The 19504-nt window shown below is 40.7% G+C and overlaps 1 protein-coding gene across 13 annotated transcripts in view; it reads right to left on the minus strand.

Annotated features, from left to right (window-relative positions):
- LOC143808019 (uncharacterized) overlaps positions 1-19504 on the minus strand; it is a 428145-nt gene that overhangs the window by 295172 nt on the left and 113469 nt on the right. For all 13 annotated transcript variants that reach the window (XM_077290233.1, XM_077290228.1, XM_077290231.1 and 10 more), the window contains exons 29-38: positions 16107-16343; positions 15838-15960; positions 14024-14146; positions 12722-12847; positions 10440-10573; positions 10196-10360; positions 9960-10106; positions 9728-9855; positions 9162-9244; positions 5203-5385 (exon numbers count right to left, since the gene is read on the minus strand). In XM_077290233.1, the coding sequence (XP_077146348.1) occupies positions 5203-5385; positions 9162-9244; positions 9728-9855; positions 9960-10106; positions 10196-10360; positions 10440-10573; positions 12722-12847; positions 14024-14146; positions 15838-15960; positions 16107-16343 (1449 nt within the window). The remainder of the gene's footprint in view (positions 1-5202; positions 5386-9161; positions 9245-9727; positions 9856-9959; positions 10107-10195; positions 10361-10439; positions 10574-12721; positions 12848-14023; positions 14147-15837; positions 15961-16106; positions 16344-19504) is intronic.

A 19504-nucleotide genomic window follows, 5' to 3' on the forward strand; every position in this document is an offset into this window, starting at 1 on the left:
TTTTTTTAGATTTTGTCTCTCACAGTTGAAGTATACCTGTTATAAAAATTACAAATCTTTGCAATGGGAAATCTTGCAAAATTGTCAGTGCATCAAATACTTATTTTCCCCTCTGTATTTATTGCCAAAAATACTATGTTCTGTGAACACCAGCTAAACTTTGGCTTTCACAGGAGTGTTGTAACAACAAGCACAGGGGTCTTCAGTAGACCCCCCGGAAATCATGGCAGCTCATTGGCTCCCGGCAATCACAACACAGGTGCGCAAATGTGTGCATGGAATGAACCCCCTACCAGCATGTGTTCAATGTTAGAGATTGGCTAAGGCATTTAACATGTTAACAGCTCTGATCTGCCTGCAGATGTTAGAGGCAGATGATGGCTGATTGCAAGTCTGCATCAAAGGCAGAGACATATAATAGAACTGTACACCATATGTTGTGAACATGTTAAATCTATTGTGCATTTTGAAGATAAGAAAATAAGCTGCATCAGAAATCTACAGATTAATTTAATGTTTCTGCTCTGGTTTGGTTTGTGGCTGTAGAGCTTTAAAGTAGGTAATTTCTGGCCTTTCAGTGCAGAATGTGTGTTAGTATATGAATTTCGGAGTGTTAGACATTCTGCAACATGCAAATCTATCAGCTACAAACTCTAATAAAATCAGTCGTTTTTAGAGACACAATCTGTCCCACAGACTCGGCTACATACAACTGAGAGCTTGTTACAGAACCATAATACAGTAGTAGCAATTAAAGATGAGCGAATCTTTCAAGTTCGGTTCAGTTCGGTTCGGCAATTTGGCAAATATCCTGATGTTCGAAGAATAGGTCACCGATCATACCCGAACCCCATAGAATTCAATGGAAGGCAAAACCAAACATGTAGAAAACACCTTAAGGGGGGGACAAAAAGCTTCCCAGAAAAGCTTAAATTTGGGGCAGACATGAGGAAAAGTGGAATCAATTGACCTAGAGTACAAATAGCATAATTGTGCAGCATGGATGCATGGGACAGGGCTTGGACCAGCATTTCTAGCTGAAACAGTGATCAGTAGCAGGTGGATGAGTGACAAGTATAGGTCTGCTACTCTGTGAGGTCTACCAAATTCAGGCAACACACATGAAGGACACCCAACTTGGAGCCAAACATTTCCAAAAATTAGGACAAGGCACCAGGAAAAATGGCATAAATTGACCCACAGTAGAAATGTGATAATGGTACAGCAGCACTCAGCCATGGGCCATGCATAAGGTATAATGGTCTGAACAAGCATTTAGAGGTTTGAATTTAAGTTTAAATTAAGAGGGGTGAGGTGGGTGAGGGAAGTAGCGGCAGTATCGATGGATTAGTCAGGCAGCAGAGTTTAGGATTGGAGGGGTGCGAGACTGTTATAAGGGGGGCATAAGGCAGGAGAATGCAGGAGTCAAGGCAGGAGATTATGAGTGGATGGACTAGAGTTTTTGCAGAATCGTGATTAAGGAATGTACGAATCCTGAAAAAATGTTAGAGTTGTGGCAGAGTTAGACTTGTGGCAGGAAGAGAAAGTGGCATGGATATGTGCTTTGAAGGAGAAACCAGAGTCCAGGGGTACCCCAAGGCAGAGAACTTGCAGGACAACCTTATCTATGCCTTGTAGATGAGGGACAAAAATTGCATATGCTCCAGTGGATGTCAAGCGCTTCATCAACTGGCCTCTCTCCTTCCTTCAACTTAGCATCACACACAGTACAGTCCTGAGAGGTGGCACCCCAATTACGTTGTTTGTCCCTGTGTCACAACTCTCCAACAGCCCAGCTGACTATAGGGAACCACAGATGTGCAAGTCTGCAGAGCTGTTCGCACATTCTATTCCACAGGCATCAGAAGTCTGCTCCAAAGATTCACAGACTCAAGAAAGAAAGCATCTACACCAATGGACAAAGATTTTTTAGTTTGATCCGGGGTTGGACGAAGTAGGGTCCGAACAGAATCCAGACCCTTGTCACCAGACGTTAATAACTAAACCACTAAACACCAAAATATGTAGAACTAAACTAGTACACAACAGGGGTTGGAGAACTAAACTACTAAACACCTATCGTTGGGTAACTAAAGCACTACACACCAGAAGAATGAGAACTAAACAACTAGATGACCTGGATGCAGGGAAAGGTGTGTGCATTAATGGTAAAAACCTGTTGCCTGCTCAACACTGGGGCAACCTAACACAAGTGCCTTGCATGGCTCACATCCTCAACCTAGTGGAACAGCAATTGCTCCACCACTATCCCAGCCTGGATGCGCTGCTGCAGAAAGTATGATTGCTGTGTGCTCGCTTTTGCCATTCACACCCTGCAGATCATTGACATGCATCGCTACAGATATCTTTCGGCCTACCAGTTAACCGTTTGATATGCAATGTGCCTACACCATGGAATTCCACTCTACACATGTTGCAACTGTAGAAGCAGTGACAAGCAATATGTCTTTTTGCATAGCCTGGGCCAAAGTAGTATGGTCATAGAGAAAATGATGCTTGCGGAGTGAGAACAGATGACGGACCTCTACACCCTTCTGCACGGTTTCTAAATTGCTAGAAAGCTCTTTAGCGCAGACAATGCCACCATCAGCATCACTATTGCGGTCATCTACATGCAGGAGCACACTTTGAATAGTCTGTTGGAGGATTTGGTGGTCCCACAGAAAGAGAAGGAAGCAGAGGAGGATGTGGAGGGGATAACAATATCTCAAAGTTTTGGACTTTTGTTACACAAGCGGGTGCCGTGGAAGGGTGGATTACAGTGATCGAGGGGGGTTATGGTATCAGACAAATGGTTAGTGAAGATGCAGGAGCCAGGGAACAGATGGAGGAAGATGAGGAGGAAGAGGTTATGGGTAAGCAAAAGTCAGGATATGAAGAGGATAATGAACCCTTCTATGTTGTCCGCTGTTGGTGGGAGGAGACTTAAGAAGCAAGCTTGAGTGTTACCCTGCCACCAAAACACAATGGACTTGGACCTCATTGCACTACATGAGCGCTTTCTTTCTGCACTATCTGCAACAACTTGCCCATATTCTTAAGATTAGGAATAGTTCTGACTACTAGGTTGCCACTCTGTGGCATCCACGGTACAAGAGTAATTTTTTCAAGATTCCCACCCTCCCTGTACTGAGATGCACGCATGCTAAAGTATCAAAACACACTTTCACACAATCTTAAGAGTGGTTTTCTTCATGATAGCAGTCAGGCACACAGTGTACATCACAGATATATACTTCCAACCCTGGGAATGTCAAGCTAACAATGCAAGAACATTATCAACAGCAGCAGTGTAAGTGCCATTAGCAATATCTGTGAGTCGTCACACATTTTTTAGACCAGCATATGCATCAGCAGAACAGAGTACAAGTCTAGCACGTTGTGAATGACTTAATATGATGGTGCAGGAGAATCTCAAGCTCAATATCAATACCATCAGGGGGAATTGGATCCTTTTGCATTTTGATCTTAAAAAATGGAAGAGAGTCCTGAGCTCGCCTGTCATGCCTTGGAGGTTTTATGATGCCCATTCTCTGAGAATGTGTCTTCAGTGCTGCTGGTGGTGTCCTGATGGATAAGCACATCAAGCTGTCCTTTGAAAGTGTAGACCACCTAACTTTCATCACAATGAAAAAGTCATGTATATCCAATTTGTATTATGAAAAGAGGTATGGTGCTTGCATCAGAGCATTAACTCAAACAATTTGAATTATGAAATGAGGTCTGGTACATGTACCAGAGTATTAAGCTAATTGATTTGGATTATGAAATGAGGCTTGGTGCCTGCAACACATTATTAGCAGAAATGACTTATATTATGAAATGAGGCCTGGTGTCTGCACCAGGGAATTAAACCAAATGATTTTGATTAAGAAATGTGAACTCCTGCCTGCACAACAATATTAGCCCAAATGATTTTGAGTAGGAAATGTGGATTCTGGCCTGTACAACACTATTAGCCCTAAAGATTTTGATTAGCAAATGGGGCCTCCTGGCTGAACTCCAATATTAGGCCTAATAATTTTGATTAGCAAATGAGGCCTCCTGAGTCATGATTGCAACACAGTATGAGCCCAAATGATTTTGAGCAGGAAATGTGGACTCCAGATTGCACAACACTATTGGCCCTAAGGATTTGGATTAGCAAATGAGGCCTCTTGGCTGAACCCCAATATTAGACCTAACAATTTTCATTAGCAAATGGAGCCCTGGAAATCCTGACTGCAATATAGTTTTATCCCAAATGATTTTAAGTAGGAAATGTGGACTACGGACTGCACAACACTATTAGCACAAACTATTTAGATGCTGGAAGGTTGATTTAGTTCAGAACAAAATCCTATCTAACTTTCTGGCAACTTAACTTGCAGGAGCAGCCTCTCTGCACTGTTACACTGAAAAAGTGGCGTCAGGTTACAGCAAAACAACATGTTCCCTTTTTATGAAAAGAGGGACATGTGACTTCGGCAGTTAATGACAGAAGCCCTTGTGGCATGACGCCGTGGATGGTTTCTGGGCTCTGATGTACACATTTTAAGTTATAAAGAAAAAATTACACTCCATCGCTCTTCTGACCTATACACACCGCCTCCCCTCATAAAACACCCCCCCCCCCCGCTCATCATACAGAACCTCTATCCTGACCAAAGTCATAAGAAAAGCATTAGTGGAAACGCATTTATTTACACATCTGTGTCCAAATTTACCCAACTTTGAGGAGAAATGCTCGAAAAACCAAACACGAACCTGAATGTGCTACATTCATGCCAAATTTCAGATTGGTGAACTTTTTCTGAACAAGGTCTCTCATCTCTAGTAATAATGTGCCCATACAGATAGAAAAACCTTAGTTTTAGTACTGATGAGCATCTTTTTCTCCCACGTGACCTCAGTTTCAATTTTGACTTAAGACAAAAATTTGAGTAAGGTGAGACTCAATAATATCTTATGATGTGCAGCCTGACAATTAAACAAAAAAATAATATGATGCTCATTGACCTCTTTGAGGGAAAGAAAATGTTTCTCACTGTCACATGTACGTAAGTTGGTCAGCTAAAAACCGATATGGCAATGTGCTAAGAACATAGTAATGGAAAGCAGCCTAGCTGTAGTCACCATGACTGTCCCTATTGCTGTTTAGGTGATTCATATTCATAATTAATAAGGCACAGGAGTCTTTACCTGCTTTTGTGGCTCTGAAGCGGGAATCAGCCTGGGCCTGCTGGAATAAACAGGGACATGACAGCAAACCAGAATTCCACTGTGAGGGATTTTCACGCTGATTGTTCAACCAGTTGAGACATTTCATACGACTGTTCTCCATTGCGGAATCATTCAGTTGGTAAATCCAGAGTCCTCGCACATCTGCAAAAGTAAGGAAAGGAAATAATGCAGCAGAAATAGAACAATATAATAATGAACAACCAAAATATCTGCATTTTAATTTGTCTGTGGAATGTCTCCAATGATCCAGTCAGTTTCAGAGCAGTGATTGCAATCTATAAAGCATACAGCTTGCAAGCTTGGACTCCTTGCATATGAAACTGCCCAAGTTTAATAGATTGCAGCAGTGGCTGGTAAACTAGGCAACTACAGAATTAAATATCCATCTATTCTTGAGAAAGGATTTTCCATAATTAAACTGCAAAGTTGCTTGTTTTTATAAACACTTGTCAATTTCAGCCATTTATAAAGATAAGACAAACCCTTTAATAAGTTTGTTAAATTTATACCTGTCCACGTGATTGAGAGCAAATTTACATCAGCAGAAGCCACAAGATGCCATGGCCCCTGTTGTTAAGATTTGTAAAGATGAAAATAGCCAACTCACCACAGATAGATATTCAGGGCTGAGCACCTTTCCACTCTCCTGGCGCCTTGTAACCCCAAAGTAAGAATGGTCTAGCTCAATATTAAAATGTGTTTAATGCTTTATTCTAAAATGTTTAAAACAGGTAGAGCAAATTCATAAAAAGTCCATACTACCAACACATTTCTTGCATCGAATGCCCTTACTCATGTTGTATGGATGAGACAAATGCTATTGAATTAAGATAATTTCCATTCCAATTACCACATTATTGGGCTAATTGGTGTAAATTAACCCCTTAACGACCAGGAGTATTTTTGGTTTTGCATTTTTATTTCTTGCTCCCCTTCTTCCCAGAGCCATAACTTTTTCGGTCAAAATAGGCATGCGATGGCTTGTTTTTTGCGGGACAAGCTGTACTTTTGATCGCCACCATTGGTTTTACCATGTCATGGAACAGAAAACGGGAAAAAAAATTCAAGAGCGGTAAAACTGCAAAAAAGTGCAATCCCACACTTGTTTTTTGTTTGGCTTTTTTACTAGGTTCATTAAATGCAATTGGATGTTAAGGGGTTAAAGTATTTAAGTATTTAAGTTTGCATGAGCACACCAAAATGGTATTGGAACTCTAAGAGGTAACATAAATAACATAAATTTGATAACACAACAAATTATAATATGAATATAAATATTATATTTAATTATAGGTGAGAAAAATACATAAGACACAAGAAAAATAAAACGCAACCAAAAACTCATTGAAAACGCCTAAAAACTATTTTGATTTATAATGATGTATGAATATATGATTGTGAACATAAAACATTATTTATTTTTGTAAATTCAAGCCATATGGAGTCCTAGTATTTAATTTAAACATCCGCCATGCCTCTCAATTTAGAACAATTGGTTTTCGGTCACCACCCCACTTGCTTTGAAACATTTGTTCGATAACATATACTTGAAAAAATCTGTACTTGCATTGTGACAGTTAATAAAGTGTCTAGAGGCCTGCCACGTATATTTCTATTGTTATTGTGGCTTACATCAGACAAGTGCTCCTTACTACGTTCATGCAATTTGTGGATGGAATATCCTACTTATTAAAACTTGCACTGTGGGCACTCAATTATGTAAACTAGAAAAATCTAAAGAACAATTATTAAATAAATTACTCAGATAACCATGGTGATATTTTGTATTACAAAGATTTACATTGTTTCAATTTAGTATACATTTTGCAGAATTTCAGACTACATTTAAAAAATTCTTCCACCTCCAACCAAGTACTTACTGTATATGTTGTTTGTCCATTTAGACACACACCTGTGTCTTGGGACTGAGATTCTAGTACTATGTTTGGTGTGCTCCACCATCTGTGTTTTTTGTATTTGTGCTTGCATTCATCCCTGCTAGGATCTCTTTCATCCAGCCTGCTGCACTTGAAATTCCTGTGTGTGTCAAGTCCTTGATTCCCATGTGTCTTCCAACATCAATACCCGGGGGTTGTGTGCCTACCTGAACCTAAGACTTAAAGGATCCATCCTAACAAACATCCTGCAATAAATCATCCAATACATTTTCAATCTGTAAAAGAGGTAAATTTCTAGTGATTATATTTTTTATTTTATTATTTTATTGAATTGGTTGCTGCATTCTAAGACCAATGCCAATGCCCTTCCCCTGGCATTGGTTTCACGTTCCTACAGTGCAGGTGCCAGGCGAGTCACTGGTACTTCCGCTCTCAGTGTTTCTGCAAGCCAGAGAACGCTGAGATCGGAAATACCAGTGAATTGCCAGTGCCTTCGCAATAGGAATGTAAAGCCAAAGCCTAGAGAAAGGTGGAACACTGAAGAGGAATGACAGCACTAGAATTGCGCAGGCGCAAGATTACAGAATGGAAACTCTACATCAGAAGTACACAATGACAGTATGGGAGGCGATTCACATGATAATGAAGTACGGATACAGAGTTGTCTTTTGGACAGAGCCCTCCCCATAGCCTAGAAGAGCTCATTTACTTTAAGTGATAAAAGCAGATTTCTCAACATCCAGGCATCAGATATGAGGCATACAGGTAGGACTTTTTTCAGCAAACTATAACCTGTATACCCAAATTATTAGGTTACGTAGCTCAATAGTTGTAACAGATGCCCTTTAAAACATGACACTGGACATATGATAAATTAGAAGGACTATATGTTCAGGAGAGGTGATGTTATAACTTTTTTTAAAACCTTCAAGTATATGCTAACTAACAAATATTTCAAATTTCAAAACAATAGGAGTGGTGACTGAAAACTATTTCTTTTAAAATAGAGAGGCCTGGTAAATGTTTAAGTTAAATACTAGCACTTCGTATGACTTGAATTTAAAGAAATCATGTTGTAGAACTAAATTTCAAATAGCATTAAGTTTGATGCTCACATTCAAACATTTAATATATAATTGTAAAAAAAAATTTTTTGCATTTTTATGCTTTTTTTTTCTTTTTCTTAATCATCTCATGTACATATTTTTCTCCCATCTGACTAAATATCTCATTCATGTTATATTTTTTTGTTATCTTATGTTGATGTTATTGCTGTTACCTCCTAGAAGTCCAATACCACTTAGGTTTGCTCATTATTTGATTCAATCACTGTCCCAAATTTGTGCTGCAGCAATCTGAAATACTTTAATGTCAACCAAATATCCCACCCATGTGTTAATTGCACCTGGAAGGTATTTTAATTCAATAGTATTCCTTTTATCCATACACCATTAGTAACACTTGATAGCAGAAATGTATTGCTGGTTTGGATTTTTTATGTATTTGTTGTGTGTGTTTGAAACATCTTGGGATAAAGCATTGAAGAAAGTTTAATATAAATTCTTTTTCCATCTTCCTTTGGATTTATAAGAGTGGCGAGGTTGCGAATATTTTTGATTTTTTTTCATATACTGCACCATGAATTTAATGCATTATTTTCACAAGCAGTTTCAGGGTGGCTTCACTTAATTTACACATTTTTGTCATATATTTTTAAATACAGGTATAAATTCCAGTAGGAAAGCCAAGTTGACATAATAATTGCCATGGCTAAAAACATGAAAAAATAAATTACATAAAAAAAGCAGACCTTTCAAGTTTATTTAGTATTTCTCTGTTGCCTTACAATTGACATTTGTCCATTTTTCACAAAAAAAATTGAAGCAAAGAAAAAAAAGTTAGGAAAACACAGCTAAAATGGTTCCCATATCATTGTAAAGTATCTCAGTTATTTTAAATTAGAATATATAGAAATGTTTGCCAGCATGATTTTTCACATAAAAAAAATTGAACACCTACCTGAATTGCTTCCAATATAGAGGTCTGGACGGTGTATGTTCACAGCTATGCCATCATTCAAGAAAAAGTTATCCTTGTTCCCACTGACCATTGCAAAAATGCACAGTTAGTTTCTTGAAAAATTACATTCTTTAATCATTATTAACCAATAACCCAAAATATCTGTATATCCAGGCAAAGAAAGGCAGCTATACACTGAATGTTATATTGTACAGAGCACGTAACATTCATTATACCATCTAGAATTGACATAAATACTATAGAATTGAAAAGCATCTCAAATGGAAACTCCATAATTATTAAAATGATTTTAAAGTAATTTTAAGGAATCAAGAAAAACGTATCCTAATGTCTTATATTGTGCCAATCTGGAGTCCAGGTAGTTTACTAAACTATAAAGAACTACATTTGCTTTACGTTACAGATGAATTTCCATTAGCTGCAATGGATTTTAATACTTTTTATGTGTACTAGTTATTACTAATTACTAATTATTACTATCACTACTTGAGCTCTATTCATTCCAGCTTGAAATCTCTAGCCTGAGCCAATAATAGTATTCTTACCTGCAATAACCAATTAGAGGTCTTGGGTGACGATCTATTTCATCCCAATTCATTCCACCATCTTTAAACCAAACAAGCACAAAGGCCTGGAATCCATCAGTGGTCAGCACAGCCTGGTATGTGTTGGTCTTATGATGAAAAGAATACATAATGTTATTATACAGAAATATGCAGGGCACCACAATGGTTTGTTCTTATAGGTTCTGTTCTATCAATAGGGTATTCTTTTAACCTTATTGTTGTTTTCCTTTGCTGGATATGCAGGAACATTCTCCCAGGTAATCTTCAATGTCCACTGAGCTGTGTATGAAATCTTGAAGTTTCTGCTAATGATGACCTCAACTTCAGGAATGACAATTCCGTCATTGTTGGTGTATTCCTGAAAAGAGTCAATTATTAAATATTTATACACTATGTGGATTACATTCTTCACTTCTCTTCACCAATTGACCAGTGTCATAAACCTACCTGGTAGTAAGTAGTTCCCACTCCTTTAGATAAGTCTGCATCACTCCAGTACGCTGCAATGGAGGCCAAATTATATGTTTCACTAAATCCATTGACTGGAGGATGAGTATAAGAAAATACGCTGTTTTTGGATCTTGGGAACACAATTAGACCATTGTCTGTGTACTACAAAAAAACAGCTTAAGGTAAATTTCTCATATCTATTGACTGAGATAAAGCATTGATCCCAGCAATTTATACTTACATAGACAAAGTTTCTTAAACTGTTTCCAAAAGGAAATCCGGTTTTTGGCTGGAAAACTGGAGAGGTAAAGTCTGTTACTCTTCGGTGGTAATTAATATCACTTGTATTTGCTCCATATGGAAAAAGGGGAATAGCTGCAGTGAAAAAAATACATTTATTAATGATAACTTATAAAAATAATCACCTGAAAATTTCTTTTAAAGGGAACCTGTGACCCCGTTTTTTTCCATATGAGATAAAAATACTGTTAAATAGGGCCTGAGCTGTGCATTACAATAGTGTATTTTGTGGACCCTGATTCCCCACCTATGCTGCCGAAATACGTTACCAAAGTAGCCGTTTTCGCCTGTCAATCAGGCTGGTCTGGTCAGATGGGCGTGGTGTCTTCCCCCAGATCTTGCTTATTTTTCCGTTGGTGGCGTAGTGGTTTGCGCATGCCCAAGTCCAGAATCCACTGCACAGGGGAGGGAAAAGAGCGCGATCTGCGCTATTCCCCTGGTGATGGGTGGGGGCAGCCATCTTCCTGTGGCCGCGCGTGCGCAGATGGAGCGCTCTGCTGCCCGGGGCTTCAGGAAAATGGCTGCGGGATGCCGCGTGTGCGCAGATGGAGATCGCGGTGGCCATTTTCCTGAAGCCGAGTTCGCATCTCGGCTTCAGGAAAATGGCCGCCGCGATCTCCATCTGCGCATGCGCGGCATCCTGCGGCCATTTTCCTGAAGCCCCGGGCAGCAGAGCGCTCCATCTGCGCACGCGTGGCCACAGGAAGATGGCCACCCCCACCCATCATACAGAAAAAACGGGGTCACAGGTTCCCTTTAATTTCCTTTAATCTTTTCGATAGAAAATGAAAACCATGATTGTAACAGAATATCAGTAAAAAATGTATTTAATAAGTATGGTAAAAAAAGAAACAAAGAATTCACTGCCCTCCACCCACACCGCCTGTTGTGAGATAAGTCAACTCTTGTGAACAACAGACCTAAGTGTGATTGCTAACACAGCTCTGGACGGGTAGTGTGGGGAAAGGGGCAGTACAACAGAGTTGATAGTGCTATGAAAGGGGGGGAGCTAATAGAAGAGTTTGTAATGTGACACAGCTAAACTCAGCTGCAGTGCCCTGTCTTCTTCCTGCCCATTCCTCATTCTTTGTTGCTATGAAATGGGGAGAGCTAACAGAAGACTGTGTAATGTGATACAGCTAAACTCAGCAGAACTGCCCATTCCTTCACATGGCCCTTACTGAAACATATGAGTCATCTGTGCTGTAATCTCCCTACACTTTCTAATTATGCAGGAGGTTAGACCAGGAGATCAGAGTTTTATTATTACATCTCATACACTGTGAAACCAAACCTATTAGGGAGGGTGTGTTATTTTTCTGTCTGCTTATCATTGGACAACTCATTCAGTAAGAAGTGCACATTCAGTGACAAATATCTGATAACACCCACTTGGACTTAAAGGTAACTTGTCACATCATATCAGGCATCTAAACTGACTCAATAATGCAATGTGCATCACTAACATGTTTTTGTAATTAAAAATGGTGCTGTAATGATGTCCAAAAAGCACTTTATATACTTATATAGTACCTGATCATTTTGTCATAGCGGTGTACTTAATTTTCTGTTCAGCAATTTGATTGATTTCCCTGGTTGCACCAATGTCACTGGAATCCTGCGCTTGTGCAATGTGGCTCTTGCGCAGTGTCGAGCGGGCAGCCATGCTTGCGCAGTGAGTAGCTGACCGAGCTTGTGCTGTGTCGAGCAGCACAAGCACCGTGTCGCATGGCTCCCTGCTTGACACAGTGCAAGCGCCGCTGTCTCCATGCTACTCACTGTGCAAGCGGGGCTGCCTGCTTGGCACTGTGCAAACACGTCTCCAAGCGCTACACTGCATAAGTGTGAGATTACAGTGGCATCGGCACAACCAAAGAATTTAATCAAATTGAGTGGGCATCGATGCCTGTGACTGAACAGAAAATGAAGTACGCCCCTATGACTAAAAGAGCAGGTACCACATAACTATAATTATGTTCACAATATGTTGTATATAACTTGCGCAGATCAACAAATATAAAAGCACATATATAGTGTAAATAATTAATCCTGAATATTCTCATAGCAAAAATAAATCATTTCTTCAAAACTTTTTCCTTTCTAGTTTAGAATTAGTTACAATTCTTTTTTATCTAAAATATAAACTGATATTAAATGAGAAGTTTAACATTAACATAAAATAAATTTACATAAAAATAACATGAAAATACAACTGTCATTTACCTGTACAGTTAATACCATCTCCTGTGTAGTATGCCAAGCAATGGCAGTAAAAAGATCCGGCCACGTTAGAGCATATGGCATTTTCTGAGCAATTATTCAATGCAGGACTAGAACACTCATTAATATCTAAAATGAATTAAATGTAGATATTGCTTTAATTAAAAACTTTTATATCACTATTTATAGATTGTTAATGATAAAATCCTAATATACTCAAGACTATAAAGTGATAACAGATGAGTATATGACTTTCTTTATGGGTGCAGTCAGTCAGCCATATCAATGGAGCGAGTTCAGAATGCATTGCTCCGATGTCCAACAGCTCTCCTGACTTGAGCGTAACAGTGGCATAGAAGCTGTCACAATAGGGTTTGGAGAGTCTCCGGCCAGTCCGAGCACTGCATTTCTAACGTTGTCTAATTTATACTACCCATCTGACTGCACTCTATGACAAATGTACAGCACAATTTTACTCAGCGTTTTATATGCCAGTCTTTATTGGCGATTGGAATACAATTAAGAGGCATACACTGCTATTAAACAGCTTATAAACTAGAACTCTCCCTCAATAAGGTATCACCCTATTGTGCGCTCTGTTTCCCATGTCTAGATTTAGGCTATGTTCACACGAAGCGGTTTTTGCTGTGGATCCGCAGCGGATTTGCAGCTGCGGATCCGCAGACATTTTCCATGCAGGGTACAGTACAATGTTACCCTATGGAAAACAAAATCCGCTGTGCCCACGATCCTTTTTTCCGCTCGAAAATCCGCGCTGATTTTCTGCGGAAAAAAAGAAGTAGCATGTCACTTCTTTCTGCGGATTCCGCTGCGGGTTTCCACCTGCCCCAATAGGAAACTGCAGTTGGAAACCCGCAGTGGAATCCGCAGTAGAAACAGGACAAAAAACCGCAGTGGAAAACCACCGCGGATTTTCACTGCGGGTTCTCAAAATCAGGACCTGAAAAATCCGCAGCAAAAAAAGGATCGTGTGAACAAGCCCTTACACAGTATGATAAATCTGGTGCACTGTAAGTATCGGGGAATGCTTAAGGATAACACGCTGCTGATCACTGAAAGGAAAAAGAAAAAAACTCATTCATTGGGTGAAAATGAGCTTGCTAAAAAATCATTCTTCTAGGCTGCTCATGATCCTGTGTACATAAGACATGTGCACATCGCAACCGTCTAAACACGTTGTTAAATGACCATCAGTTTTCTTCATTTGCACTGTCTTTGAATTAGGCGCCATTAATAAACATGCCCCACTGTCTTTGGATCCTGCAAAAACAATCCATTTCTTACCAACACAGCTGTCACTGTCTTCTGTGTACCCTGGCTGACAGATACATTTATAGCTACCAATTTCATTTATACATAATCGTCCCGCTCCGGTGCAGTACTCTTCATCATCACATTCTACAATATCTATGAAGAGAAGATATATATATATAGTTAGTTACCTCCGGAAACAATGACAAATTATCACTGACTCATACATTCATTTGTGATCTGCATTCAGAAAATGGTGAATTAGCGCCTAAAGAAAGCATGAAGAACACGCTGAAAGTGCCCTTGTGCAAAGTATATACCTGGGCCCATTGGCCCTTTCCCATATGCTGGCAATGTTATCCCTGTTACCCACTGCTGATTGGCTGAGCTTAGGAAATTGTGCCATTACTGCACTGTACATGTATATACTGCATATTCGGCACAGTCTAGGAGGTGGTTACATGATGAAAAAAGGGATTTATTTTGGCCTTGCAGATTATTCCATTTTCTATTTTTTTCCAAACACCCCTCTATTTTGATACGGCAAAAGCTATTTATCACTGGCATCCTAAAGAATGGCATGAGTGTGATTGAGCTGTATTTTACACAACAGCTTTCTTTTCATATGGTAAGTAAGGAGTTCTGAATGGGGATACCCTTCTAAAATATCTATATGCTTAATTCCTTACTAGAGATGTGCGAACCTGTACAGTAAAGTTTGGTGTCCGTACCAACACCTACTGTTCGGGCAAGGACACCGAGCACGGACTTTACCAGGAAGTCCGTGTTACTGTTCGGGTTTACCACCCTAAGCACTGGGTGTTTGTCACTCTGTCATATGCATGACAGCACGGAAAACACTGTGTTCCCCCATGCTACTTTTTTTTAATTATGGGGGGCTGGTATTCTCAGGCTGATAAAGGGGCCATGGATATTGGGCCCCACAGCCTAAAAATAGCAGCCCGCAGCTGCCCAGAAAAGGCATATCTATAAGATGTGCCAATTCTGGCACTTTGTCAGGCTCCTTCCACTTGCCCTGTAGCGGTGAAAAGTGGGGTTCATATTTGTGGGGTTGATGTCACCTTTGTACTGTCCGGTGACATCAAGCCCATGGGTTAGTAATGGAGAGGCATCTATAGGGCTATGTTTCCAAGGTCCAGAATGGCAGCGCTTGGGATGCAGCGGACACCCGCCCCGTCCAAAGCGCTGCCGGCTTTTGTACGCGCGGTGTCGGATGCGGTAAGTACTACTGCTGTCAACATATCTGTGGTATCTCATCATTTTGCATGGGTGCATAAAGGAAATCTGTCTATGCTCACATTTAAAGGAACAGAAAAGGTCCAAAAAACAGTTTAGGTGAGGTAATTTCAGAATAAAAATCTTAAACAGAGAATCCTTCCGGATCTTTATTTTAAATACCAGAACCTCATTGGGCCTTAATGTGAGAGAAGACATGATTTTACAATGTATGTAAGGTTTCTTATTATGGCATGTTTCATTTTGTAGTCATTTGTCCTTTATTTAGTGTTCATGTGCTCTCAGGTGTGCCAGTTTGGTTGTGCAGATATTATTGGCAACAAGTAGCATGTGACCGGTGTTTGACTCTATATATAGACTGTTCCAACATATGCTGTGTAACCAGGAGGAAGGTTTGTTGAGCCAAAACGCTTTGGTTTATTGCCACTGGAGGAACCACCATCATTTTAACTTGTTCAATAAATCATGGATTTTACTCCACTGCCTGTAGCCTAGCTGGATATTTTCTTTTTCTTCCATGGCAAATTTTATCGCTGATAGAGAACTGTTTTGCAATGTGATGGAAAGTATTACATCAGTTGTGTACTTACCCTCGCAAGTTCCATTTACATGGATAAATCCAGTGTTACAAGAGCATTCATAGCTGCCATTCGTGTTCATACAGAGTGCATTTACCCCACAAATAAGGACATTTTCAGAACACTCATCGATATCTGCAAAACGATATGGACAAAATGCATTTGTTGATAGATACAGAGAATTATTCCATAGTAGGATAATATAGGAAAAAATGAAGGTTTGCACAGAGCGTCCAGCTGTAAGCCTTGCATTTTTGGAGGTAAGGAACATATATACTCACCGGTACATTCCATCCCATTACCAGAGTACCCATCCCTGCATGTACAGTTGTAGGCACCTTCAGTGTTTTCACAGTCCGCCCAGAGACTGCAGTCATTCATTGTTGTACACTCATCAATGTCTGTGCAGTCTTCTCCATCATACCCTTGGTGACATTCACATTTGTATGAACCAGGTGTGTTGGTACAATTTGAATAGTCTGGGCACGCGGTGACATTTTCCAGGCATTCATCTATATCTGTAGTGTTGAGTAGAAAAATCTGATAAGCAAAATGTCATAACAACTGTGCAAGGTTTCAGTGGTGGCAGCCACCTTTATAAAGTGTATAAGATGTTGTCCTAGTTTGATAGATATTTGGAACATGATATAGTAGTATAATAACTGTACTACTGTAAGGAGGTGGCGGGGACCCTCATGTACCTTCTCTCTACTGAACACTGAGCAAATGTGTCATGTGCGTCACCCTGACAGTTATTCATGTTCACTAATGCTAATGTAATTTGCGGTTCCCTAATGTTCATTAATGTGTGTCATGTATTGTAATGTGATGCATTTGTTATATACTGTGTGTAAGCTTAGGGACAGTATAGGACCATAGGGGGATTAGAATAGAGGGGGCACATTAGAGATAGAGAATAGGATAGATAAGAGTATTAGTTTAGGCACAGGCAGCAAGGAGTTATGTAGATGGGCAGGGCACAGAGCAAAGCAGCACAGAGCAGGGAGATACAGGACAGACACTTCCTGGTTCCATCAGACACCCGGGCAGTCTGCCCAAGAGGTAGAACGCATACAGTGAGACAGTTACAGGCTGTGGGGGATAAGTCTGCTGATAGCAGTAAGTGGCCCCCGGCTGAAGAATAGTGCAGTCGCGCAACAACTCAACAGGAGCATCCCCAAGAAGGATCTGGGGACTAAGACCAGGGCGGGAGCAGCTGAGATGGCATTCCCGGCACCTTTCCCTATTGCAACCGGACAAGGTGCTGTCGGGGAGCTGGTGATGCTGAAGGTATAGATGGGACACGAACTATCCAAAGATGCTGCCCGGATGTCAGAGGAAAAGAAAGTGCAAACAGGACAGTCTGGCTAAAGGTACGGCCGTGAATGTCAAGAGTAAAGAGAGAGAAATGACAGAGATACTAGAGTCTGCCCGTATGGCAGAGGAAGGGAAAGTACAGAAAATGTTGCCCTGTGTGAATTGTGCTGCTGATGTGAGGAAAGCAGATAAGAAGATGTCTCTGTGTTTGAACTGTGCTGTCTGTGAGATGAATACGCTGCTGTCTAGTAAAGTTAAGCCTTGTGCTCTGAGGGGGCCCACCCGAAACTTCTCTGCTGTAACTGTATCGGAGTGCACAGAGCGCCCATTCAGTTATGTTCTGTGGCAGAGCTGGGAGAATCGATCGCCTTGCACTGCCCCCTGGTCGCTATGGGACCCCTGAGGAGGAGGGGGACCCGATGCCAAGCAGTGGGCCCCCCCACCCGTCATCTCAAGTTCAACTGTATCGGCTAGTAAGTCACCATCTATAACTGTACTGTGATCTCTTATACAGTGGGGGAAATACATATTTGATCCCTTGCAAATTTTGTAAGTTTGCCCACTGACAAAAACATGAACAGTCTATAATTTTAAGGGTAGGTTAATTTTAACATTGTGAGACAGAATATCAAAATTATAATCCCGAAAATCACATTGCTACATTTCCAAAATTTTTGCCAAATTCCCATTTTTTCACAAATTAACGCAAGTCATATTGAAGAAATGTCTACTATCATAAAGTATAACATTTCATAAAGTACAATATTTCTGACAATCAGTGGGATCCATTGAAGCGTTCAAGAGTTATCACTTCATTAAGAATAAGAATACCCAAATGTGACACCATTTTAAAAACTGCATGCACCCCCTCAAAGTGCTCAACGTTCAAGAAGTTTATTAACCCTTTTGGTGCTTCACAGGAATTATAGCAATGTGCAAGGAAAATATTTAAATTTTTTCTACAAAAATGTTCTTTTAGCCCCAAGTTTTTCATTTTCACAAATATAACATGAAAAAAATGTACCACACAACTTGTTGCTAGATTCCTTATGAGTACACTGATACCCTATGTAGCATAGCGCCTACTACGTGTCTTGGGGGACACTCGCTTGGTACGGGATTAACGCACTCGGGCACGGTTTTCTATCAAAACAGAGTCTTTTAGGTTTATTTCTCACAACATAAACCACATCCACAGGAACTTAGTAACAGTTTGAACACCATCTGGACACATTCAACTTCACCACAGTTCGTCTGTGACCCCGGTCAGCATTACACACGGTTTTCAGACCATTACCCGTTGGCAACCTTCACAAGTTCCTGGACACCTCTTGGCCTCAGAGGTGCCCCATACACAATGTCTCTCTCTTCTAACCCCGGTTAGCATATCACACGGATCTCCATCCGTTACTGGTTGGTGCCGCACAGGTTCTCGGATACCTCTCTTCACCAGAGGCATCCTTCAGACGTTCACACTCTTTCTTTCCTTTTCTCTGATCCATGTCAGTACAACACGAATCTCCATTCGTTGCCTGCCATTGCCGCACAGGTTCTTGGATACCGCTCTTCACTAGAGGCACCCTTCAGACATTCTTTCACTCTGACCCCGGTCAGTACAACACGGATCTCCATCCGTTCCACAGCCTGGTCTGTGCAAGGTCCAGAGCCCCCGCCATGTGCTCTTCAGGGAGCCGACACTCCCAACACATGGGGCTCTCTCCAGGACCTTCCAGCACAGACCATTCAGATCCACACTCAGAGCCCATGTGGCCAGACTTCAGTCACATTATATAGTACTAACCACTCCCACAGGTGGGAGTGTGAATGTGTGGCTAGTTTGTCCCACCCATCTCACACAACTAACCTAGTAAGTCTCCCTTACAACTACACCATAGCTATACACACTCTTGAGGGATTACAGGTCCCAGAACAACAACATTGCATCAGACTTACCACGCAGACTCCCTCTGCGACACATATCGACCATTCACAACACTGCCAGTCACTGTTTTACTACCATTATCACAACAGATATGCCTCCATGCATATCCCAAGGAGCACACACAGCGCCCCCCTAGCTGCCACAGGGGTCACTATACTACATATTCCCCCCCTGTGTTCAAACCTGTAGGGTTGAACACTTATCACACACCATCCTCATCTTCACACCTTTGTTAAGTTTTTTCCGCCCCTAGTGGTCAATATGTAAGTCTTGAATTCTAGTCTTCAAGTCACCATCTGTCTATGTCAACAGACCTTGTAGTCACCACATTTTTGTAACAAGGTCTCCCACCTATGTCACTCTCAACCTCAGGACTCCAGACCCATCCACCAGCTCTTGCATGGCTTGACCACCCCTTCC

The sequence above is a fragment of the Ranitomeya variabilis genome, chromosome 2 (assembly GCF_051348905.1).
Source record: "Ranitomeya variabilis isolate aRanVar5 chromosome 2, aRanVar5.hap1, whole genome shotgun sequence".
NCBI lineage: Eukaryota > Metazoa > Chordata > Amphibia > Anura > Dendrobatidae > Ranitomeya > Ranitomeya variabilis.